Raw genomic sequence first — 27,052 nt, forward strand, 5'->3', positions numbered from 1 at the left:
AATAGTAATCCTTTAATGACCCCAATTTTTTGGCTCATTGGATGATTCGAATTGTAATTTATACATCTACCAGAGCTTGTGGGTTTCACATACCAGTTCGTTACAATGGAACCGTCTTCATTTCTTATAATATTCATATCTAGGAAGGGTAAGGTTCCATTATTTTCTACCTCCATTGTGAATTAGATCCTATTATTGACACTATTTATACTATAATTTACTGTAATGTATGACTCGGAAAATAAAATAATATGTATTGACGCGTGAACTAAGTGATCGAGGTAAAAAATTAAAGTTTATTTATTGTAATGTTTATATATCTTTTTAACAAGTCATAATTAATAATAAAAAAAAAAAAATTTGTAGTTGCTGAGGAAGTCCCCAGTAAGGGACGAAACGTTCAACAAGGTCATAATAAATTGTTCATCAAATTTATTAAATGTCTTTAATTTCCCTTTGAAACTCATATATATTAAAGTTAACATTATCAAATACAATTAATATTACTTATTGTAAAAACGAAATAAAATTTATATTGTATTGGATTGGATTGGATTGCCTGAAATATTGGTGTTTAATTTATAAATTGGTAAATAATTAATATAAATTTTCTATAAAATAAATATATTATATTCATCTAAAAACTCTGGCGAATTTATCTGGGTAATCTAATAATAATTTCTTAACCGTGAGCTTCAAGAAACTACTACTATTACAGTAAATAATATTATAATAATAACTTTGCCAATTTTATACTTAACAAAATCACACATGGGAGCTTAAGTATACACGTGATCGGTCAATAATGTGTTAACATTTGAAAGATTCTTTGACAATTCAACAAAACACACGCCACGTTGGATATATTTTTTTTACAATTGGCAGACTACCAAGAATGAAAATAAAAAGAAAATAAAAATTGTCAAAAATGTAGTAAACATATAAAATTTGAATATTTCTTTTTGAAAATTTCGTTCTTCAGTGTTTCCCTGAGTCATCGTTTGTATACACATGACACATCGAATATGCATAATAAATTGACGAGAAGAGTGTGAGAAACGTTGGATATATAGTTTTGAGCATCAGTTCACAATCGACTTAGGCTCTCACGTTTCTTGCTGACTCTTGCAGCTATGCGGCCTGTTAAAAGCACGGCTCTCTTCCGTTCTACAAGATGAACTGTCACGTTTCCTAGCACTATCGAGAAAGTCTTACTAGAACACAGACTTCACTTTGTCGGCCTGGATAATTTCTTAGACTTTTTATTCTCTTTTTTTTCCCCTCCATTTCTTTTCAATTCATTCAAATTACTCTTCTCTATTTAATAATTATGTATGTTTTTTTTTGTTTTTTTTTTCTTTTTTTTTTTGAAATTGAAAATAAAGTATTATCAAAGTCATAAAATACGTAACATATGATAATGAACTTGAAATTATTCCTACGTTTGTGATTCAACATTCAAATTATTTTTTTATCGTTGCTGAAAGCGAGACAAAGATTTAAAGAGATGACAAGAAGATGGCTTAGAAAGAAAATGTATGGTCGACTATCGTCTATAAATACGTTCGCTTATACCGCTATTGTCATTCTGAACAACATAACTCTGTTACGTTACCACTCGTAATACGTACTGTTTGGCCGTGAAGAGAGAGAGAGAGAGAGAAAGAGAAAAGACATATAGTAGTATTTTATAGCGTGATGATAGTATCTCTCATTTCTAAAAAAATGTGTTTTTTTCAGATTTGTTTTTAAAAATATATAAATAATATATTTGAGAGTTTATATGAAAAATGTATTTTTGAAATTATATAAAAAGAAAGTTAGTTAGTATTCTTTTAAAAATTATGCGTATGTACATATACACTGTAATTTTATTAATAATATATAATAATTAGTAATATTATGAAACCTTATTCAGGACTTCATCAATCCGGTATGGTCTAGTGGCTAGGATACCTGGCTCTCACCCAGGCGGCCCGGGTTCGATTCCCGGTACCGGAACATCCCTTTTTTTTAGCTCTTTCTTTTTTCACATTTTTTTAAACATACCATTTCATCTTTTGCTATCCCATGTATTTTAATATATTTTTTTCATATGTTTTATTTTCTATTCCTAATAATGTTTCAGCACCATTAATATATTTTTTACTAGATATTACATGCAAAAAAATAAAACAGAAAATACTATTTATATCAATGATTTGTACAATTTCATTCTTTAAAAATTACATAAATTCCATGAAAAAAAATAAAATCGTTATTGGTGTGAATTAGGTGTTAATTTTATTAATAATATATTATACAAGAGAATTATTTTCGAAATATTGTATTATAAAATTTATTATCAATCGTTACTTTTTATTGGAAAATTTCATTCCGATCGATACGTTTAAATTCCATTGATATTATCTGAAATTCTATCAGACCCCGTTAACAATACTTTTATCAAAGATTCCATATCGGTAGAAGAGAACGTTAATTAAATGAAACGTTCGAAATCGATCAGAACACGTGTCGTCATTGCCTTGTTTGAAAATGCAATAATCACGGGACATGAGACCGTATTTGTTAGATACGAAGTATATAAGTATATATATATGTACTTAGTATAAACGTAAACGTTCGAGGTGGGAACTCTCAAAAAGGATTCGTTTCCGTGCAGGAAATTGTCAAGGACTGTCCCTCGAAGCGATAACTACTAACTGGAACGAACGGATGGTTACCTTTTCGTTCTCTTTCAAAGTCGCGAAAGAGTTACTTAATTAACGATACGGGGAGTCAACTAATTTCATTCATTCATTCATTTATTTAATTTTCTTTTCTATTTTATAGAACTATATATTTTATCTTTTTTATTTATCGAGAATTATTTACCGACAAATATAGGAAAAATTTAATGAAGTAATTTAATTAAAAAATGAAATGCATTTTTTTTCTCTTGTTCATTAGTGATTTTTCCATCGATAAAATGATTGTATACGAAACCAATTAACGACAACCCTATTATCTCGTAGTAATTAAAAAAATTCTACCCTTTTTTGTATTGAGAATAATTTAGTAACAAATACGGTAATATTTAATGAAGTAATTTGATAAAATAAAACGTGCTTTTTCTCTCTTTCTTTCTTATTAGCGGTTTTTTTTTTAATCGATAAATTATCATCGAATACGAAAATGATTCACGGTCGCCTATTATCTTGTAAAAAGAATCGATCGATCATTGGATAATCTCAATGTATGTATCTATTGGCGTTTACAAAGCTTTCAATGGAACTCGATTGAGATCCCCTTGTTATCGAGGAAAGGCTTGGCCTATGTTTCGAGAAGAAAGAAAACAATTCTGTTATCGAACGATGTAATCTTTCAATCGAGTTTTAAATCGATGCAAACGATTTTGCAAATTCGTTCTATTACGAGCTTTATCTCGATTATTAGATGTTTTTCATCTTTTTTCTTTTTTTTTTTTTTTTTATTTCCTTTTCTTTATTCTTTTTTCACGTAATTTTCTCCTTTTCTGATTTCAATGTAGATGATGACGACGTAGTTCGATCGAAAATGCCAATCATCATGGGGCTACAGCAGCAAGCTGCATCCCAGGACACCGTTGATTTCGTCGATTATTTGAAACCGTCTACCCAATATCATCAGATCCATGGGAGTTTATCGCAAAATGAATCAAAATCATCACATAGAGACCATAATACCAGTTTTACCAGCACAAAGGGTTTGCTCAATGGACCGGGTCAAAATAATTGTTTTCTCAACAGTGCTGTACAAGTAAGTGATATTTTAATATGTTAAAAAATTGAAGAATGTTTGGTATGAAGTTAGTCGTTTATTTTTCTAACAAAGTTGCAAAAATATATTATATAAATAAGTTTTATTAAAACCGATTCATAACATAATTGAGAAAACTTTCAGAACGCCTATAGAATATTTCAATCTCTAAGTTTCATCGTAATATAGCCGCACCATTTGCTTTCAGTATTACCTTACATACTCTTACAATTAGTCTCCTAACTTCTGCAGTTTTGTAAAAGTAATTTGTTTTAAGAAATAATTAAGACTGAAAATACTTTTGCTGCACGAATTAAGTTTTTTTTTTGAATATATGAAACATTAAATTTGAAAGTTAATATTAATATTTTTTTTAACAAACAATTAATTTTCTATACAAATATTAAAAACAATTAGATAGAATACTTATTAAAGACAATTTTTTATCATCTTGTAAGATGTTCAAATAATTTTGACCAATTGTTTTTATATGCATAATTCGTTTTGCACGAATTTACCACCATTCGTTGACAAGAGACACGTGCGCCTGATGATATGAAACCCGTTATTCGTCTACGTAGTCTAGTGACAAAGCGCAAACTCCACGTTTAAAAAGTCGAACAGTTGTTGACTTACTTTCTATCGCAATCGATTTCTTTTTTTTTTCTAACTAAACGAGCCACTTTTTCTTTTTTTTTTTTTTATTTTCTTTTTTTATTGCCATTCACCATTATTATATTTCGATCGATTTATAATAATTTTATACTCGCAGATATAAATTTTTTTTCTTTTTTTTTTTTATTTATACGGAATAATGTTTTAGGTTTCTCCTTTTTTTTTCTTTTTTGGACAGAAGAAAAATAACGAAATGATTTTCTTCATTCGAAGTAGCAGTCACGTAAACTTCAAGATTTTCTTCGATTCTGTTCACCGTTAGTTCGTGCTTGGTAAATAGTTCTGTCGTCTTAAGGAAATATTGGGATAGATGGAATACAATGGTCATGCTTAAAGATTTTTTAGGATTAAAAGCATTCGTCGTTTTTGTGTTAATTTCGAAGCCGAGCGTAAAATCAAGCGGTTTTCTGCTTTATGACATTATGACAATTTGACGAAAAAATATGGAAGAAAAGTTGTTCAAATAAAATGTCTTTTTTTATACTGAAAGAATATAAGAAAGATTTTATTTCAATATCGCATACATACGAACATCTATGCATACAGATATTCCAATGTTTTCAATTGCATATTTTTTTTTTCTCTCTTACTGAACATACAAATTGTTTCTATGTTGAGCTCAAAACTTTTCAACCCGTTCACGTATTTTATTTCAAGGTCACGTAGTAGGATATATACACGTATAAGGATTTTTAATTAGATTGATATTTTGTATTTCTTCGAAATTGAATTTCTAATTGTCTAATATAAAGATTCGATTATTTATCAAGTAGTATTCGTTGCATGGAGCACGCGTTAGCCATACCGCGTCTTACGTGACACGTGATACAAGTGTTTTAAGTATAAACCGCGTACGCAACCAGGGTGTGGTAACTGCTTTGTCTCGTGTTACGAATAGAAAACGAATGCATAGGAGATGGTAATTCACCGCACGGTTGTATCGGTACATCAGCATCAATATCCATCAATAGATTAGTTTGTTAATTTTTTATTGACTTTCTCAACGATAACTTTCGAAATATCGAAAATATATTTAATTTGATTTAAGTCCTGATATGATTTTTTTTCCTTTTTTATTTACAGGAAGTATTATTTTGTAAACAAAAAATATCATTATAAAAAAATTACATGCTAATGATAGGTTTTCTAGTTTCGCATGATAAAAATTCCACAAAAAAATCAGCAAGTATTATTTTTTTTTTTAATCAAAATGGTATCATACCTCAAATAACAAATTACGATAGATAGAAGATTCATTGGTAAATGTTTGTTTTAATTTTCTTTTGTCATTGATAATTTTCGAATAATTAAAAATAGGTGATGATGATCAACGATTGATGACGTCATGATAAATTGAAAAATTAATCATTGAATATCCTTTAATCATTGATAGATCGCCGAAACTAATTGAACATTATTTAAATCAATAAATATATTGATGGGTATATAGATTATGATCGACAGATTCACGAGATTAGATCAAACGTCTCTACTTTCGTATTCAATTGTCGTTTTAAATGTTAATGATAATCAAAACTGTAAAGTTACTTAATGAACAAGAACAAGGTATCTAACTTAGGAGAGTTTCATCTCACATCAGACGATGAATTTCATCCTTGAACGATCGTGCTCGACTCGTTCACTGGAACGTGCACAAGACGTCGTCTGTTAAACAAGCTTTCTGTTACAACCAGTAAATGCAACATATCTATACGTATACACATTACATTTTTCTTTACGAAACACTGACACATAAGTTTAACTCCTAACGTAAATATGTCTATTCTTGAGCTTGCATTCTGATAACATATTATCAACGACAAGACAAAAATGTTGGAATAATGCATCAGGTGATGATTGTGTCATGTTGAATAAAATACGACTTTGTCTATCATCCATGTACATACTTTATGTTAAACTAAAAGATAATTTTTTAAGAATGTTAAAGTAAAAAAGAAAATGTTATACAATAAATATACAAGATTTGATTTACATTTAAGAAAGTTAGTAATGAAGTTAGCAAATACAAGAACATTGTACATTGATTATTCATTTTTATTGATAATTACGTGTACGAGGGTCGGTTGAAAAAAGTGTAATTTTTATTATTTTTCATTTATTTATAAATTCGATTAAAAATCAAGCAATAAAAATAATAGTGTTAAGCCGATATCGGTAGCCGTAATTGCATCCCTTACAATGACGTATTGAGTTAGCAATTAAGTGAGTGCGGTTATTTTAATAATCGACAAAATTCGCAATCACTTAGTTGCCAACCCAATATTACATAAGCATAATTATATAAGACGTAAATAGATAACCAACGTGTAATATAAAATTATAAAAAGTCACAATCAAACCACGTTTTTTATAATGCGAATAATATATGATTTATTTTGACGTCAAAAATTAGAGATCAATGTGAAATTCATTCAATCACACTTCCTGAAGATTTAATCGACACCCGTTTTGACGTAGATAAAAAAAGAAATCGTTCGAATAATGGATTCATTTATGTATGAAAATACTGTACAAATAAAAAGAAAAAAGAGCTTTTTTTTCTTGGCAATTTTACAAAAGAGATCAAAAGGGGTCGAATTATCGATGAAATCCAGCTGGCGGCACGAGACCGAATCGCACCTGACCCAATCTTCTTCCTTGGAGGATTTAGCTTTAACAATTGGTGGCACACGCTGTTGTTGGACAGCGGAAAAGCACGTGCCGTCGCTAGGAAACAGCTGCTTCATGGTAGTAGCAAGGTTGATGCAGATGCAACTTCTTGAACGTCTTAAATAATGAGAAACATCCTACGCTTTACTGATGTCATGAATTTCTTTCGAAGGACGACCATCTGTGCTTTTACGATTTTCTTCATACCTGTTGATCGAGTTATCTGTTTTCTCTTAGTACGTAAAAGAGCTATGATGTCTTTGCATAAAATTCAAGTTGACTTGTAGAAAACGTAAAAGAATCAACAGGTTACGCCAAAGTATTGAAACTTTCATTACTAAAATTCAAAGATATGAAATCTATTTAATTTCATTTAATACCCGTATATATTTTAATTCACATATTTTGAAAAATTCATTCGATTTATTATATACCTAAAACTTGTTTAATAGATAATCGTTTAAGGAGTAAGTAATCTTGAACAAAGAACAAATTGTCTGTTAAATTTGTAGTCAAACAAAATGTCGGCAAACTAAAGTCCTCGTATAATGATAAGTTTCCACGGGTAATAGACGTGTCAGGGTTGGAAGAAGGAATCAGGAGTGCCTTGATGACCCTAAAGGGTCTTAGGCTTAATGTCATAAGTCGCTGGCCCATGAATCCGGGACTCGTTTCGGGGACAATGGAAGAAGACGGTAGAATTATTTGTGGTAAATGAATGAGAGAGAAAAAGATAATATAATATAAAGAAAGAGAGAGTAATCGTTCTCAACCCTCGAGGAATAAACGTAGACGCGCATGTTTAATGGCGGATGGAACCTGCTACGCAATTCGGGCTTGGGGCAGCAGGTGTATGGGAAGCGAACTAATTTCTCTGACTCATCGTCAGGTGATGAGTTTGCCTTGTTCAGCAAGGAACCGGAAGTTATTGTCCGCGAAAACTAAACCGTTTCTCTTTCTTCTTCTTCTTTAAGAAAACTTTTCCTTGATTATTTTCTTTCCTTTTCTTTTTTCTTCTTCATCTCCTACTGTTACTTTTCTTACGGATAAGGGGATTGGAAATTTATGAAAAATATTTTCAGTTATATTTTAGATCCTGTTATACTTGTCCTTTCTATCTTTTTTTTATAAATATAAAATGGAGAAAAGTTGTTAAGGGTTGACGTAGAAAATAGCTTTGATCAAAATAAATGGGATAAGGATGGAATAATATTTTGAATTGAAATAAAAGTAAACGACGATTTTAAATTTGATGGTCCAGTTTCTGAAAGGAGACTAGCTTGTCTGTTTGTCTCGGTGTTATCGATCCTTCTGCGCACTCACGTGAATCTATAAAAACGGAGTGCAACAACGAAGGGCTACTCGAAAGATATTGTAGTGGTGTTGTGTGGTAGAGACCGAGTGTACGTACGTAAAGGTAAGACGTGAGCTAAGATGGTGGGGATAAAGTAAGGGGAGTTTTACGACTGACATGAAGTAGACTCGAGTCGCGAAAGAGAATGAAAGAAAGAAAGAAAGAAAGAGAAATAAAAAGAGAGAGAGAGAAGGACGAAAAGAAGTCTTATTCTTTCTTTTATCCTATAGCGTAAAAATTACATGTGGGAAAACTCCACGATGCGAGACTGAGAAACATGTACGTTTGATCTCGAGTTCGCACGTGCACCAGTGTTCTTGCCTTCGCTTAGGAATAGGAGCTCACAGACGTACGTGATTCACTAACACCCACGTATCCGCCAAATTGTCGCCTGTTAAAATCAATTTAACTTATCAAGCTCCTTACAGGGATTAACGATTTTTGTCATACAAATATGTAGAAGGTTTCGAGAATAAAATCGTAGGAATATTATAATACTATATATATAGAGAGATTATATAGTAGTATTTTATTATTTAGTATTAAATGTGTAAAAGATATACTGTCAATAATTTAGATATGCATAAATAAAAAATATATAAATATCTGCTATATACTCAGTAGAGTTCTAGTATATCTAATATGGTAATAGAATATTATAGTGATTAAAATTGGAAACATAATAAAAGTGTAGTTGTCATATAGATATTTTAAATTTATCTAGATATTAAATATATAAAAATATTTACAATATACGATATATCATAAATAATATAGCATGTAATATTATAATAATAGTACATTAATATAGTTAAAATCATAGAATACTAAACCAAATGTTAAATGTATGATTAGCAATTGTTTCCTATCTGACATTATTCATCACTCCAGATACATATATCAGAATTCTTGGACAATTGAAGTTGCTTATTATTGTCAGTCATGTCCGATTAGGATAGCACGACTGATTCTGATATACCATAGGGCAAAAGTATCTCAGAACATTACTGGTTACAAGACTCACGCATGGTCTAGCGTGTTAATTCGAGTGGCTCTAGATCAAGGATCTATCTGAGTTCCTATCTTCGTGCTCGAACGATTCCTCTTGCTGAGGGAGAGGATCAGCCTGTGAAATCTAACGCTCTCGTCGCTTCGACGATTCCACCTACCTTTCCCGTGGATCTTATACGTCAATCTCTTTCTTTCTTCCTTTCTTCTTTTTAGTGGACCAGAACCGTCCCACTCATCTCGTGTTCTGGGAAAAGAAGAAGAACTATCGTCTGTCGTCTTACTATATTTAGTTGACTATATGGAAGAAGATCTATATACGTAGAATTTTATATTTCTGATGGACAGTGAAAGGATTAAATGTCAAAATGATTCGGTTTGCTGAGAACCATTTGTAATATTAAATATTTAAGCTTTCGTTGGTATCGTGAATCTTTTAGGATTTTTTATCACATGTTTATAAATAACTATTTTTATTTTAAATTAAATAAAATAAACTATTATATATATATATATGGAGTATATTCTAGAAACTCTAAAGAGTAATAGTAAATTTTATCAAATTTTGTATATAACAATAATATTGAAAAAACACATCCATGACGGTGTTAGTAAAATCTACCTTGCCAACGGAGGATTAAAATTTGATGTTAGATCGGGTGTTAAATTTTAGATATGAAAGTTGATAACATGTTTGGTCTTGCTGATTTTAAAAAATGATATCTTATTGTTAGAAAAAAGCTGTTTTTATTTTTTGGAATAGATATAACTTTTTTATTACAGCAAATCTGTTCAGTGGTTGATGAACGATCTAGTTATTTATGATAATATCATTGATGTCATCATCTACTTCTATACTCACGCAAAAGTGGAAGACATACCATTAGTAGGTCTCATTGCGAAAACGATAATGCTTGGATAGCGTGACTCACACTTCAAGGATCCTATCCTTGAATGAAACTATGATATCTCCGAGTGGGACAGTATCATCATCAATAGAATAATTATTTTATCTGATAGTTCACTTTCACACAAGGTTCTCTCAATCTTGAAATTGATCCAACACTACATGATTCACCATAACAAATTTGATTTGTTTAAAAATTCACTACCTTATAATCTAATTAATAATTTTGTTAACTTCATACGACAGGTTATTGAATTCATTTAAAAAATAAATTTAACTTAATCTTCACGAATTAATGCGTATAAAAAATAAATTTTCACATGATTTTCTTTTCATACCAACAATATTATAAAAAAGAATTTCTTATTAAGTTCAACGAATTGTCCTAATTTTATCTATATATAGAACACTTTGTAAAAGCAGAGAAAAAAAAATGAAAAAAATGAATTGTTGAAAATAAATAAATGTAAAGGGTTAAAATACGAAAGATAGATAGTTTGATCTATTCTAAGACTGTTAATGCAAGCACGTGGCTTTTGAACTTCAAACGGGAATATCCAAGGCGTGGTTCCAAGAGCAGGAAAAGGAAAGGGAGAAATAGAAAAATAAAATCAACGAGTCAGTAATAAGAACGTATTCGTTCCTAGTTCTTGCGGTTTATCTTTCTCGTTATTTTTTTCACAGTTGGTCAGATACATTCCTATGTTTCAATGTTCAACAAGAGAAGAGTATAGTAATCGAAGTATGACTTTAAAATATTCGTAAGTATCCTTTCGCTACCTTCCTTATTTGCTTTTAGCCAGAACTCAACTCTTTTGAATACTCCAAGCATTCAATTATGTACTAAAGTACTTCAAGTTATTATGACTTTTTTTGTTCTTCTTTTTATACTTTCTTAATTATCCTAAAGGTTAAAAAGTAAAAAAAAAAAAACAAAAAAAAAAGAACCTAAGACAAATTAATTTTTGTTTTTCTAAAAAGTCGAGGTCAAGCTCATCGTTCTCGCTTGGAATACCACAGTTAATGACAATGATTCAAAGGACTCTTTTTATTTCTGGCTCGTGCCAATCTTTTCAATGGGGGTTAATTTGAGACGAGGGAGAATAAAAAAGGAATGATAAAAAGATGGGGGAAAAGAGAGAAATAGGAAAGAGGAAGAAATCCTCTACTCATTTTCATGGAACTCTCGTGGAAAGTACTTCCTCGTAAAACGTTGACTTTATGTGCCTGATTTTTCGCTCCAACATACTTTTGCATTCCTAGCTTGCTGAATCTTTACTTCTTATCCCTAAGTTTATACGTATTTACGTTTGCTTTTACCTTGGAGAAAATAGCAAATCACAGCAATTTCTTCTTTATTTCGCGACACCATCTTTCCAAGCTGGTCTACCTTGAAGGAAGAAAGGTAGCTTGACTAAACGTTTATCTTTATCTCTTTCTCTCTTTGTTTTTCTCTTCGTCTCTCGGAATTTCTAGAAAAACTTTGTACACTTTTAAGCGGTATTCCTTCAAAGCATCCTTGCATAGTGTCAAAGTTTTTCTTTATAAACTAATAGCTTTTCCTTCTATTTATATACTACTTGGATTCTCTTATGAATATTATTTTCTAACTAAGTTTACTGTGGTAGGATCATAATATTCAACTCTTAAACCTAATTAACCAATAGTAAATGGTCACGAATATTAAACTTTTGTAATGAAAAAAAAAACAAATAAATATATTATTTAATATTTAATAATATACCTTTTTTGCACTTTTCGTTTGTTCCATTACGAGTACAACTGTCCCTGTAAGCATTGCGAATGTTTTTATTAATACGTAACACTTTTATAATTTTCAACGCAAATTAAAAATAATGATAAAAAAAACCGTGCAGAGTGCGAAGAGTTATAATAAATAAATTGTACTATTTATTTTTTTTCATTTCGAATTGTCCGAAGCTTCCTTTTAAAAAACTCGTCCATATTATTTATTTTATATTTAATTAAGAATAAAAAAAATGTTCATATTTTATTACATTTGTCGATAAAAATAAATCTGTTTGATTTTATCTAGTAAAAATGGTTAGTAATAAAATGGAAAAGTTCTTCGTACTTACCGGGTATACAAATACATACGTACTTAGAGGTCTCTCGATGTGGATGAGTCTCTTTCCCCTTCGACTTTGGAGTCCCGTGGGAATCCTCTGACTTGGAATTGTTTGTATCAGAATTAACGCCAGACGTTGTAATCGTCCTCGTAATTTTGTGGCTCTCACGAGTTGCCGCGTCAACGCCCCCGCCATTATGCGCGATTTGGTAAGGTAATGCGTTGCGATAAGCTTGATAAGATCCTTCCTAACGAGCATCGTAACTTGATGAGTCATTTCTACGTAATCTCGTTCATGACCTCTTTAGTTTCGTTAGTATTCTCTTATATTATTAATATTATTATGATTTTTTTTTTTTTATTATTTAACTTGTTTTAATAATTAATTGCATGCATTTACATCGACTTTGATTATGTTAATAATCTGAGTTAATATCAACATTATCATTTGTTAATGCTAATGATTAGTCTTAATTACTTGTAATCAAAATTAAGTCATCTTAACACGAAATATAATTTTACAATTAATCAATTATCAATCAAGACCATTATAAATCACATAATTGAATTATAGAAGTAAAAAGTAATGATGAAAGTAGTCTTTACCCATGATCACGGTAATTATGTTATGTAGGAGGATTTATGACACTATAGGAATAGAAAGTTCAATAGTCTTCCTTGGATCATACTATCTCAAATATCCATAATTACCTGCAAATGATTGATAAATCTGTATTCCTAAATTTTCAAAGTTTTAAATTATTCAATTTAGAATAAAGAATATGATTGATCGATTTATATGATGAGTATGGAGCCTTTGATGAAAATAAAAGGAGGTTAGTTCTAAGGAAACCGTGCCAGGTTTGCACGAATAGGAGCGCGGGAAGAGTGTAGATAGTAATAATTAAGGGCAAAGCGTTTCTTTAATCTAGTGAGACATACAAACTAACCGACAGAAGTGAAGAAAAAGAAAAAAGAAAGAAAGAAAGAGAGAAATAAAGAGAGAGAGAGAGGGGGAGTGGGAGGGGGAGGAGAGTTGAGGGTATTGTTCATCAGATCGCTCTCTATGCTAACTAAAGCAGCAATGTTATTAAAGAAGTGCTCGCGAAGCGCCAGCTCTCACGTGGCTCAACAACCGTGACCACGTGGTAAAGCGATAGTAAACGTTGAAGAGATAGGAGTCATGACTATGGCGGTTGAATGGAAGACTAAAGTCAGAAGGAAGAATAAGCTAGCCGGTTGGAGGGACTCACGAAGGGGGATTCACTCAGAGAGCTTCACTCTAACCGGAAGTCGCTACCGGAACAACTTCTCCTTTGCTAGGTTCACATGCCCGTACTGAGCTCTTCCCTGAGGTCAAAATCATTTTCATCGGTCACACAGGTGCACCAACGTCGCTTTAGAAAAAATAAAAAGAACAGGCGACCTTTTATGTCCTCTTATCGTAACTATACTTGTTACATTGAACCTTTTTGCACTTTTCATGGGAATATTTTTGATAAATATAGTTGTATTATGATTTTTTTCTTTTTTTTCTCGAAAATTAGGATAAGCATTAATTCGATGGATAATTTTCGATTCTACTCCCTTTTGTGGTTACAGCTGCGTGTGCAATAAAATTTTAACACGGATCATTAACTCAGCGAGCCCTTTTGCTTTGTAAGGGCGTGTTCTCACGGACGATTCACTTCACCGGAAAAAGATTTGCTCGTTTCTTTGATGGAATGGCGTAACCGAACCCTTCTTGAAATAAAACAAAAAGATTAACATTAAAAATAAAAAATCTGATTGGATTACTTCTTAAATGAACAATTAATGTTCGATAGGAATTCGTAGATGAAATTTCTGATGAAATGAACGTTCTGATACGCGTGATGGTAAAAGAATTAAACAGGTCGGTTTATATGCGTGATATACGGTTAATGTTGATTTAACATATTTAAATACCCCTTGAGGCACGAACAGGTGTACACATTGAGGCTTTCGCAATATACCTTAAAGCGATATTCCATTTTATTCAAGTCGATTAAAAGGCTCCTATCGTTGATGTAAATACGAATGAGATTCTACTTCGAAGGTCTTTTTTACTGATTGAATGGGAATGCTGATTAGTAAGATAGAAATTTATTCAATAAAAAGTTTTCGCATATTATGCAGCAATGAAAGAAGCAAAATAATAGCAAATGTATTAAGGTTAAAATTAAAAGTGTACATTCGTTTAAACGCGTACGTATCTATCTCTCATACGTAATAGTTAATATTAAATATTAATTATACATGAATAATAAATAGTAGCGTTAAAAAATTTTTAGCCGTAACAACAAACTTATCTTTTTAATTAAAAGATAATTTGACATTGATAATTTATTCTATTGCCTTCTTTTTTTATTAAATTCTATTAAATATATATATTAAACATTTACTAAAAATAAGAGTAAAATTGATTTATAAAATGAAATAAATAATATTGTGAGTGTAAAAAATTGGTAAGAAAAAGTTGGAAACTTTTGAAACGATCTAATAATTCATATCGATCAGAATTTCTCGCTACGCCTGTACGTATGCAACAGTGTATGCAGCACCGCGTCACAAGGATCGTAGTTTCTTTCAGGCGCTTCTTGAACAAAATCTGCAAATAATAACGTATATAGGTATGCATATAATTTAACTACTTGTTCATTCTTTTCATACAACACAACAGATAATCTCTTAGCCATTGTTGATCTACGAAAATGATAGAAACTTTCCATTCGTTTTATATCACCGCCTCCCTTTCTCGTGAACATCAGTCCTACGTTTCGTCGATGTTATTCGATCCATGCGATAGAAACAGTATGTCAACGTTGTTTACGCTGAAGCACGCGCCATCCACACCCTGACATATATAAATGATACTTGATGACTATAAATTATTCCGGTACATTCAAATCTTTTTCTTACATTATTGCTAAATTGAACAATCTGACATCGTGCTGATATACATGATGATAACATTTGTAATAAAAGCATAATTACATTGACATTTGAAATTGTTTATAAAAATTATCAACCATAAAAAGCTATTAATTCAACATGCTAAACAAAGTAACAATATTTATAATAAAAATATTGCTATGTCGATTAGAAATTTGTAAGAAAAATTGTCAATCATCATTCCGTGGCTAGCTACGAAGATCGAATCTTTAATTGGTGTCACGTAAATTCGAAAGCTACTCTCGTACGAAGCCGATACGTGTCACTCCTGTCTGATGACGTGATACGTACATACATACACACGTATAGAATATATATATACGTATGTATACGTATTGAACGTTTACGTTTACGTTCCTCTACGTGCACGTGAAACGTCGCAATACCAGCTGTGAGTAGTACTACGATCGACGGTATCCCGTCATTCAAAATGGCGCGTGAGGGTCAACATCCTCCGGCCCTGGAGAACGGACTCTCCGAGAGCTGCTGGACTCTTTTACTTGTTCAATCACAAGAAAACGCCGCTTGCTGGCGCTACAATCGTACTTTTTAACGAAAACTGGTTTCTCCAAGCTTGGACCATGGTCCAATCGCTGAGCTCTTGCTTGACCTCGGTTCCTATCTTCAGAGAAGAGACAAAGCAACGCAGACTCTCTCGCTGGAACCAGTTGGATAATGGTCCCTATATATATAATGAGTTTAACTTTTGAAATAATATACTATTCTTCAGATTTCACGATGGTATCTTCTCATCGTGATTATCTTTTCGGGACACGGTGATTTACTTAGGATTTTTTTTTACTTATCAAAGAAATAAGTATCGTTAGATTTTTCATAGATTCGTTGACAATTTTAATGTTAAATAATTGTTGAATTTTTCTTCAGGAAGTGTTATTATCCATGACTGTAGAATAGCAAACATATAGTTGATCAAATCTAAGTTTCCCATAGGATTCATTGACAATGCTAATACTAGCCAGTCTTTGATTTGGTTCTTGGAAAAGTTAAGATTGATAATTGTAGGTGGAGTAAACATATAGTAGGTATAACAACGTGAAATTATTAATTTTTTTTTCTATAGCGAGGAAGCGTTAAGGAATACACAAAGAAGCGAGCAGCTTGCTACTGGATAATTACTTAGTAGTTAATTAATTATTCACCCAGTAGCACATCGAGCGATAACGATGTTAATTGTAGTTAAAGAGTACGAAAGAGTCCTGGAGTCCCACGCCAACACATTGGAGAGATGTATCCGCCATTCGTATTGTAAGCAATATCTTCAACCGTCATTTTATTCCTTTCGAAAGATGTCATCTTTCCAGTACAATGGCGGCAATCAGAGGAAAGTAGTTGATTGGTTAAGATTTCCTACAAATAGGAATCGAATCGTATTCTTTGGAGACCTCAATGCCAATTCTGTGATAGTTTTCACTCTCAATCCAAGGAATTTCATCGAGAAGACATATTCTTTTCTGATTATTTACAACAAATGTATTCTCGAGGTCTCGTTGATTCACATGCCGAGTTTAAATCCTTTCCTGATGAGCTAACTTTGAAAAATATTATACATAGTTGAAAATCTTGTAATTTAAAGAATAACAATTTTCATTCCTCGACTATTAACGTTAAAAATATTTTTGTGATAACGTCACTTAAATTATTAACGTTTTTACTTGAAATAACACTTATGTTTATTTAAGTGAAAAAAAAAATGTTCTGAAAGTATTTACAAAGAAACAAAAGGTACACATACACACACACACATTTATTTTTGGTTATAAGTAAGATTACAAGTTAGATCGTAAACATGGAAACGCGCGTTTTAGTTTGGCGAATCCCAACGACGATGCAATACACACTTTTACTCCAGTTTGAATCGTAAAACCGGTTTTCTTTCTCGTAACAGACCACGCTAGCCTCCTTTGGTACATCGTAGTGTCCTCTTTCTTCGTCTCTCATTTCTCTCGCTTCTTGTAGAACCAGTTCTCCTTCGAGTATTTTTTTCTTCCATTATTTTTATTTTTTCTCTCATTTCTTTTTCTCTTCATTCTCCATTCTCCAACCATTTCAAATTCTCTGTTTTTCAGTTAGTATATCTAAACTTTATTTTTGTTTCTCCAAAACTAAACATCGATTGCTGTTCTTTTCCAAACATGTGTCTACATTTCAATAGTTTGCCAATAAAGTTAAACAAATTGTGTAAATTTGAAAACGTTGATAAAATATATTATATAATTTTCATATAAAAAAAGTTATCTAATAGTGAAAATATACATAAACGTTATATAAATATATATAAAATCAGGAATATAGGAAAGAAAGAAAAAATGATGTCGGCAAGAGATTACTACCGGCTTAAGTGATAAGAATTACCGAAGAAGTTGCAAAAACTATAACGAGTCAGCTTCGCCGGATTCTATTACATCAATAGAAGAGCAAAAAAAGTTACTGCTAACTAATCACCACTGCTCTCATTTTCAGTCCATTGACTCTTATTTGATCTAAGGAAATGTATGGAAAAAAAGAAAAAAAAAAAGAAAAAGAAAAAGAAAAAATCCTAAAAAAAGAAGAAAGAAAAAAGATACAAGAACATTAAGATTTCTTGCGAAATCATTATAGTTCACGTAATTTCCGTTCTCCAATGAGTGTACTTTGTATATAGGTACATAGATTTGAACGCATAAATCCAAATGGTGTACATTAAATCAGGAGATATGTAAGTATATAATACTTTCGTCGAGATATCTTGGCACGTGTGCGCGAGCACATTATGTTTAGGTCGTAGATTGTAAACCCCCCCACCTCACTCCCCACCCTCCCACCAACACCATCTTCTGGTAGAGATCGTTTGGTTAAAACCTGTTTTGCTACTTCTCTCTCTCTCTCTCTCTCTCTCTCTCTCTCTCTCTCTCACACTTTCTGTCTTTCATATAAATACCACCACCGACACCACCAGTCTTCTCAATCTGTACTCAGCCTCTTTGTGCCAGTTCCTCCGAGTTTGTTTATCCCTTTTTTCATCCTACCCTTTCCTTTTATTTCCTACTTTTCTTCTTTACTCTTCTTATCGTGGTGAACGGCGCACGTGCGAGCAGCACCTTGGTAAATGGAGACTAGACTATAAGTTCCAGACTTTCCAAAGAGACACCCTCGCACGAAACCATCGAATCCCTTCTTCTTAAGAACCCTTTAATTATCTAAAGATAATATGGTTAATAATGAAAAAAGTTCATTATTGCTAGCACTACTTTTTCTGGGTATTCGTTTAATCAGCAAGGATTATATTATATTATCGTTAGACAAATTAGGTTAATTTAATAAATAAAAAAGACGCTGAACTTTAGAGATTAAGTTGCTGAAGAAGTCCCAATAAAGGGACGAAACGTGCAATTAATCAAAACAAAAGTTCTAGTTCTTTTGAATGTCCAAATTCCCTACGATACTTATTTATTAATAATTTTATTTTTGGACGAGAGAAACACAACTAATTGATTAATAAATAAAATTAGATTTAGTAACAATCAATTATTTCAGATATTTATTTAACCAATTAATTGTAATTGTGACTATATTTTTTTGTGTTATCGTTTTATTTTTACGATTTAATTGAGGTGCACATTTTTGAAAGAGATCGATAACAATGTTATTACTAAACAAATCAATTAAATGGAATTAATTTTAGTTAATGTTTGAAATAATTCCTATTTCTATTTTTAACAATTAAATAAGTGATATCAATTATGTCATAATTTATGTAATACTTTGTTATAAATGTAATAAAATAAACTTGTAATAATATTCGTAATACCTTTTAAGGACTCAATCCTAATTAATCAAATCATTTACCTCGTTGACAAAATTGTTATACTTATCATAAAGTCTATATATTTTAATTCGTTGCTAACTTAGTTGATTAAATTATGTAATAGTGTTCGTGAAAGATGAAAGATCGCACAGATAAGTCTTGTAGAAAAGAAACGGATGTTAGCGGTATTAGTTTTCGGCCTGTTAGTTGCAACTGGAAAGTTCGTGCGCATACATTTCCCTAGATACTTTTCTAGGAACGTATGCCTGTTATCTTAACTTATTAAATATAACTTTTGTTTTAAAATTCTTCTAGATATTCTCTCTAAATGTCATTGTTAGTCTCCCCGGTTGTCGTCATCGATCAAACAGATAAAAAAACTTGTAGATTCTATTATATCGGATGAAAGTATCTTATCGACTTAGAGATAAGGACCACACCCATTGTTAATGCATTATACGTGTTGTGTCAAGGTAATTGATTTATTGAAAAATGATTTCTCTTTCTATACGATTATTTACATTAGTCTTTTTATATGAAATTAAATAGAATAATCACATGTTGGTTAAAAAATGTTTACTGAATTATCTAATTTGTTTTCAATGATTTAATTAATGTTTAATGAATGAAGTAATATCAAACTATTTCTCATATATTCTTCGCATATGTGCGAGCACGTGCTGAACAGCCGATAAATTTCATAGTGGACGAGGTCGATAAGGCATACTACAGGTGTTTCATAGGTCAACGTGGGTCGAAAAAGGAATAAATGTCAATTCGAGAAAGAACAAATAAAGAAAGAGTAGAAAGAAGAGCCAATCGACGCATTCTAACTTTACACAGATCAGATCTCAGTGAAAGGAAAGATTTCGTTTACATGGCAAAGTACTGAACAGAATGCCAACCTAGTTGAACACGACTTAGTTCTGCTCATCCTCCGGGTATTGCATAATCTCATTGAGTACTACTGGAATATTTGTTTTATTTCAACTCTGAATAGATTGGCTAATCTATTTAGAAATTTGTATTAAAGATAATAATATCGATTAATTCTTTAAACTGCCACTGTGTAAGTTTGGAAATTTTTGTTTATTTTATTGATAGAAAATTAATTTAATAAACAATTAGTATTATAAAAAAATAAATAATTTTTAACAATCTCATTCAGTACTATTGGAATACTAGTTTTACTTGAACTCGAAATAGATTGATTAATTTATTTAGAAATTTGTAAATGACAATATCAATTAATTCTTTCAGTCGCCACTGTAAGTTTTGAAATTATCCTTTATTTTTTTTTTTTATCTACAAAATTAATTTTTTATTCTTATTGAGTATACAAAGCAATAATAATTTTAATTTAACATATAATATTATATTCAATGATTTGAATTTCTTTAGATCGGTCAGAGGTTAGTGTAGTGTTACATATCGTTAACTAGGAATCTATAATCGAGTAAAGCAGGAATGCATTTGCCTTCCAACTTCACCCACCAAAGAATTTATTTCTACTGAATAGAAACTCGGAACAAAATTGTGCTTTTCTAAAGCAAAGTGGACTTTTCCAACCCTCTATAGTTTACCCGCCATCTATATTAAACCTGCTCCCTTCTACCTGCTCTCTTCTACCTGCTCTCTTCTACCTGCTCTTTTCTACCTGGAAGAATAGGTTGAATTTTTCCCTTAAAACCTGCTTCGTGTATCTTTTGTACCAGTTCTCGTAGCCATCCATTACTAAGGGTAGATAGATTTAGGACGGATGTGACTTTGTAAATGTGAATAATTCGAAACCGTAAGGAACGTGTTGGACCCATGAAAACGAAAGATAACAATGTTCGTAGAAAAAATATGTATTTCATTAAATTTGTTAAATGACTCGACTAAAAAAAAAAGAAAGAAAGAAAAATACAAATAGAAAGAATTTTTCCATCTTTATTTAAAAAGAATTCCAGTGTCTTTGGAAACGAAATTTCGAGGGTAGAATTTTCGTTTGTTTCGAACAATTCAAGCGAACACACCCATTACTACCTGTATGTAAAAGCATCTAAAAAAACGTAAAAAAAAAAAAATAAAAAAGTATGTATTCTCAATGGCAGATGCGTTTGCGAAACCCTTCAAGGGGGGGAGTGTGGGTATTGAGAGGCAGCTGAATTAATGCTTGGAACGTGCTTATATAATGCGTTTAAAGGTCTCACCGAAAATAAGGGTTTGATGTCTTTTACTTGAGACGAGTGTCCAATAGCATCCGACAGACGGCCAGCCGTCTTTTCCTTCTTTGATGAAAAAAAGTTTTTGCAAAAAAACAAAATCTTATTGATGCTGCAAACGACAAGATGCTTATACGAGCAACTGGAATTATGACGATGGTAATCATCATTTGTATTCTATCATATTTTATATAGATAAACAAACTCTGTCAAATTCTAAAATACGAAAGTATGAAAGCAAAAAATAATTTACTTTCCCGATCGTATTAGACTGTCAGGAATTCTAAACGTGGGCTCATAACGGATTGAGTTTAATGAACGCACCAAGTGATGCGAGTGCCGATCACTTTCCCATCCTGACATTATACACATTGGTTCATCGGCATCAGGAGTAAACGTATATTTAATGGAAAGTATGAACATGTGTTTTTGTAAATGTGTGTGTGTGTGCGTATGTTTAACATCAGTCTCGTAACAAACGTCCTTTCATCGTTTCTTCCGCCCACCTAAGCAGCTTTTTTTTATATTTTTCTCTCTCCTACTGTTTTTTCTTTTTTTTTTTTTTTTCTATTTTTTCTGGCCTTTCCTTTCTTCTTTTTCTCGTCGATGAAATTAACGTCTCTCCTCGTAGCATGCTTCTCTTCGACAAACAATAGCATCTTACGACGTCCTTCCAACGCTCGGAGTGCCGGATAATAATACAAAAGTCTCTTCTTGACATTCCAATTTGAGCTTGCACATCGGCTATGTGATTTCTTTTTACTCTTTGATTTGTTTTTTCAAATTGTGTGTTTTAATACCGATGGTAATAATTTATTGAAAGACGTTACCGGAAATATATTACATCAATTTTGAAATTGTAGGAACGACGAGAGGGTGTTTTTCTTTTAGGTCGAGAAAAAAGTTTTTCTTACGTTAGATTTATTGAGTTTACAGTTTAATAGATCCTAGAGGATAGCATTTGAAATGAATGAATGCACTTTTATTTCCTTTACCTTTACATTTCGTATATATCGATAAATTTTCCAAAGTTCGATCGAAAGAAAATTTGTGAAAAGTCAAGGTTCACCGTCGGAGAAAAAAGAGTCTCGAGGGTCGGTAGACTCTTTGTTCTCATATTTCGCTTTGCCTTTGAGAATAGAAAAGGATCCTTATTGTGTGGTAATAGTTGACAAGTGGCGTCTGGTTTTCTTTGAGTATTGCCATGCCCGGGAAAACTCAGTGGCGCCCTTATGTTCTCGAAAATAATTTATTATAACGGAAGTGTCCGTAATACTCTCTGAGAGACGTAACGAAATATAACAATGAAACAACATACATAGGATGATTAATTTATTCTATTAAAGTTTCTTTACGAAATAGTTGAAAAAATCTAAAGAATTACAGTTATTTTTATATTTTATCGTATTTAAATGAAATTAAACTTGTAAGAAGTATATTACGCTTCGTTTGAGATAAAAAATTATGATCATTGAATAGAAACAAATAAATCAGAAGAATCAATAATACGTCAACACTTTGATTCATTATCCTCTTGAAACAACATTGATCGATTTCACAACTCCTTTCATTTTACATCCTACCATTCAAGACAAAAGACGTGTTGTCCTTTATACAAATGACTATTCTATTATCTATAATAGTCTGACACCTATGGCGCCACGTAGGAATAAGACCGATTAACTTGTGTTCATTAAATCGACCTACTCGATATTACTCTTTAATAATCAAGACGAAAAATATTTTCTTGCCTATTTATCATAATATTTTTTGTTTTCTTTTTTCATTTCTTGCATCTTTAGATACATTCAATATTTTAAGCCAATGTAATTGTAAGTGTGTAAAGCTAGGCAAATAAATATTTTTATATATTTTACGATCACGTTGCAACTTCTGGTTTTTGATATTATTACGAATGCAGAACGTTTTATCCTTGCTGCACGCATATATACATCTTTTGCCTTCGGAATAAATTCAATGTTCTCTCGTCCAATCTCTTTACACTATTGTACTGTTGTACCGGTTCTGTTGTAAGAACGCTATCGTAATAATACCATGTTCTTTACGTACCAGACTCAAACCTATTTACAAGAACGTTAGAAAGAGAAAAATTATAGAAATATTATGAAATGACATTATGTATTACGATAACAATCTTAGGCGGTGTTAAGTTGTCTGGAAAATTATGTTCAATTAAATAAAAAATTGAAATGAATCAGTAAGTGAAAAAAAAAGGTATTTGTTTAAGACTTACAATTATTCCAATGGTTTGATTTTATATGTATACAAAACTAATATAACTTCTTAATAATATATATACATACGTACACGAAAAAAAAAAAATATATATATATATATATACGACACAAACTTTCCAGTAAAGTAACGATTTAACATACCACAAATTAAATAGGGTAGTGTGACGTAGAAGCTTGTCAGTTCCATACTTTCCTTTGACCGGTTCACCGGTACCGAAATCCTTTTCCTTCATACAACTTTTTCTCTTTGAAACTCTTTCTCTTTCTCTGTTTCCATCATTTACTCCCTCTACATTGATCAAAAACCTTAGTAAGTTCCGAGAGTTGTCTGAACGGACTCAGGTAGGCTATCCCCACCACTTGTACGTCTCAACTGACCCCAGGCCTTTCGCACCCACGACATGGCCTCGTAGTAAAGATGGCTGCCGACGCGTATACTGTAGTAAACAACAGGGACGGAGAGTACACATATGTATATAGATATACATGTAACGTATATCTCGATGTTATCATTCGAGTACGAGCCGAAGCTAAACGGTTATTCTTTTATTCATGAGAATGTACCTCTCTCTTTCTCAATTTAGACAATGACAGCATTTAACTCTATTATATTACAATGAAACCAACAATTTACTAATTCATCAGAAACTTTTTTGTAATTTTTAAAACGTTATTCAAATAATAAACAAAAATGGATATTTCGTAAAAATATTATATATTTTTTGTTTTCAATTTGATACAAAGAATAAATTCTGAAAAAAAAAAAATAATATTTATTGAATTAATTTTCATTTATACTTTTTTTCATTTTTAATATTCGGACGTCCCGCTAGGCAAAAGACATGAAATAACGTAGCGACGGAAACGGTTATCCTGTTGTTTCGTTCGTCCCTGTCAAAAGACTCCGACCGGTAGCCGAACGTTGAATCGTACTATAGAATGTACAACTTTACTACAGCTTTACTATAACGTACTATAGCGTACTACGGGCCGGCAGATCGGAGTAGAAGAGGCCCGCGTTTAGTATTATAGTTTCTCTACCTGACCACGGGAGTCCCTGGTGGCGCTGTAATCGACGTAAACCAGTCCCAGCCCTATCCAGGCATTGTTGCATCGTCGCCCGGCCAAGAAAGATACTTACTTAGTGTGTGCCATCAAGTTTTGTGTATTGTTTCGACGTACTATTACGCGGGCTAATGTCATTTTAAATACAAACTTTATTCAAATAATTTCTACATCGATGATTTTAATCGTGTTATTTATCAGATAACCGTAATAACGGTTTTGTTCAATCATTTTCATTAAGTTCATCGTATTCTAAGTTTGAAGTCATGAAGCAGGATCAGAGACCAAGAAGACAAGCCCTCTTCCAGATCGCCAAGGTTCCTTTTTATTTGTATTCTTTGGTTTGTTTCTTCTCTTCTTTTCACCATTTCTTTTTTTTTTATTTAACAGATATGTCGTTAGAGCATTATTTGTTTACGCTTCATACCTTTATGGTATAGCGAATATAATCATCACTATTTTGTTTATATTTTTTATTTATTATTTACCGTTTTTATTTTTAGGAATGGTTGTTCTTTCATCTCTTACAATTAAGAGATATTATCATAGTTGCATAATTTGCACGCAGGTGAGATTATTGAAGTTCAGAAAACAAAAAGATAAACAGCAGGGATTGAGAAAATCTTAGAAATAGTTGGATCTTATTCGAAAGCTGCGGCCTGTGCTCGTGTTCGTTTATTTACGCAATTTTCAGATAATAACACGACAGCATAGGAGATCTAACCGAAGTCTGTTATAAAAACCTACCTCGAAACCCGGATTTCTTATTTTCTCTTATTTTTCACATAACAATTAGAATAATCGATACGATTCGACGAGTTCATTTAAAGCGGAATATGCTATCGATAATGAAATCGTTTAATTAAAATCACATATGCTTCATCAAGTATTCTTACAACGTTCCAATTCTAATAACTGTATTTTATTATATTATTATTATTATTATATTAAATTAACCGAAAGTCAATAAGTTCCGGTCTCTTTGACGAATCGCATAATTAAAACATCGAGAATTTTTGTCCATTGGATTGTTAATAAAACAAAAAAAAATAACGTTTCAAGGCTAAGATTGTGATCGTCATGGAGGAGTAATTAGGTATTTAGAGCGCATAGTTGCTCTAATTCACGAAATACCGTCTGTACTTTTTGCTTTAACTTCTTAGATTCCTCTTTTAATTATCCCACAAAGTATCATTTACTTTTACAATAGTGGTCATTGTACTTTATCGAGGACAAGTAAAAGTTAGTTATACAAAAGTTGGATTACACTATGTTACTTCATTTTAATTAGCTTTTTACAATAGTGATCATTATATTGTTATAATAATATGTCAAAGTTAATCATATTATGTTATTCTATTTTATCGAAAATTATAATTGTAAGTTATTGTTGATTTTCTAAGCAACAATAACAGTAATAATACTTGCAGATACCGTTATCATGCATCCTTGAAGCGTTTACAATTCAATTAATTAACACATTGTACAGCTTGCAATTAGCATGAATTTGATTGCTAAGCCAAGCGCGAATTATAATAACGTTACCTATTATTAATTTGATATATTTAAGCTACATAATTAGGGGTACTCATACGAAGATATATACTTGTATATATTTTACTATTGTATATTCACCGTTTTATGGTGAATTCGCTAAGTGTTCCATGCTTTCGTATTAACGGTAAATTAAAATTGCGTAGACTTCTCGAATGTATATATATTTTTTTTATAGCGTAGATTAAAATCGTGCGGCTTTTTACTGTGGTCCAGCTCAAATCGTTTTCACCTAATCGTTAAAATATTCAATCCTCATTCAGGATACTTGTATGAAATATACATAGTCAAAAAATATCAACTTCAGCGCTAGATTGCCATCTAAATTCTAACGAAAGTATGTGGTTCTTTTAGAGTTAAAATTGATCATTTAAATTAGTGAAATGGTAAACTATGAATCATTTCAAAAAATAAGTAGGTGTATACGAATGAGTCAATACTAGAAATTACAATATGTATTAATACCTTAAAATATATTACAAAGTAATGTATGGATCATCTAAAAAAAAAATAAATAAAATCTTAACTCATAAGATGTAAAATAGCATTTTATAATTTCCGTATTAAATTAGGTCAGTATTATAGTTCAAAAAATATTACCGAATTAATTCTCTACTCCTACGCGCGATCGGTATTAAAATATAAATTATTAATGAACACTTCAAAGTATTCAAAAGTAATATACGGTTCATTTAAAAAAAAAAAATATA

The 27,052-nt window shown here is 31.4% G+C and overlaps 1 protein-coding gene and 1 non-coding gene across 3 annotated transcripts in view; both read left to right on the top strand.

Annotated features, from left to right (window-relative positions):
• The window catches only part of LOC106793724, a 58,567-nt gene that overhangs the window by 12,729 nt on the left and 18,786 nt on the right, over positions 1-27,052 (top strand). For both annotated transcript variants that reach the window (XM_014760885.1, XM_014760886.1), the window contains one exon: positions 3,530-3,777. In XM_014760885.1, the coding sequence (XP_014616371.1) occupies positions 3,556-3,777 (222 nt within the window). In that variant the 5' untranslated portion in view covers positions 3,530-3,555. The remainder of the gene's footprint in view (positions 1-3,529; positions 3,778-27,052) is intronic.
• Trnae-cuc lies at positions 1,930-2,001 on the top strand. The gene has a single exon. It is a non-coding gene; the product is annotated as a tRNA-Glu (tRNA).

Source organism: Polistes canadensis, unplaced genomic scaffold (genome assembly GCF_001313835.1).
Source record: "Polistes canadensis isolate GaletaPanama2010 unplaced genomic scaffold, ASM131383v1 scaffold_17, whole genome shotgun sequence".
Taxonomy (NCBI): domain Eukaryota; kingdom Metazoa; phylum Arthropoda; class Insecta; order Hymenoptera; family Vespidae; genus Polistes; species Polistes canadensis.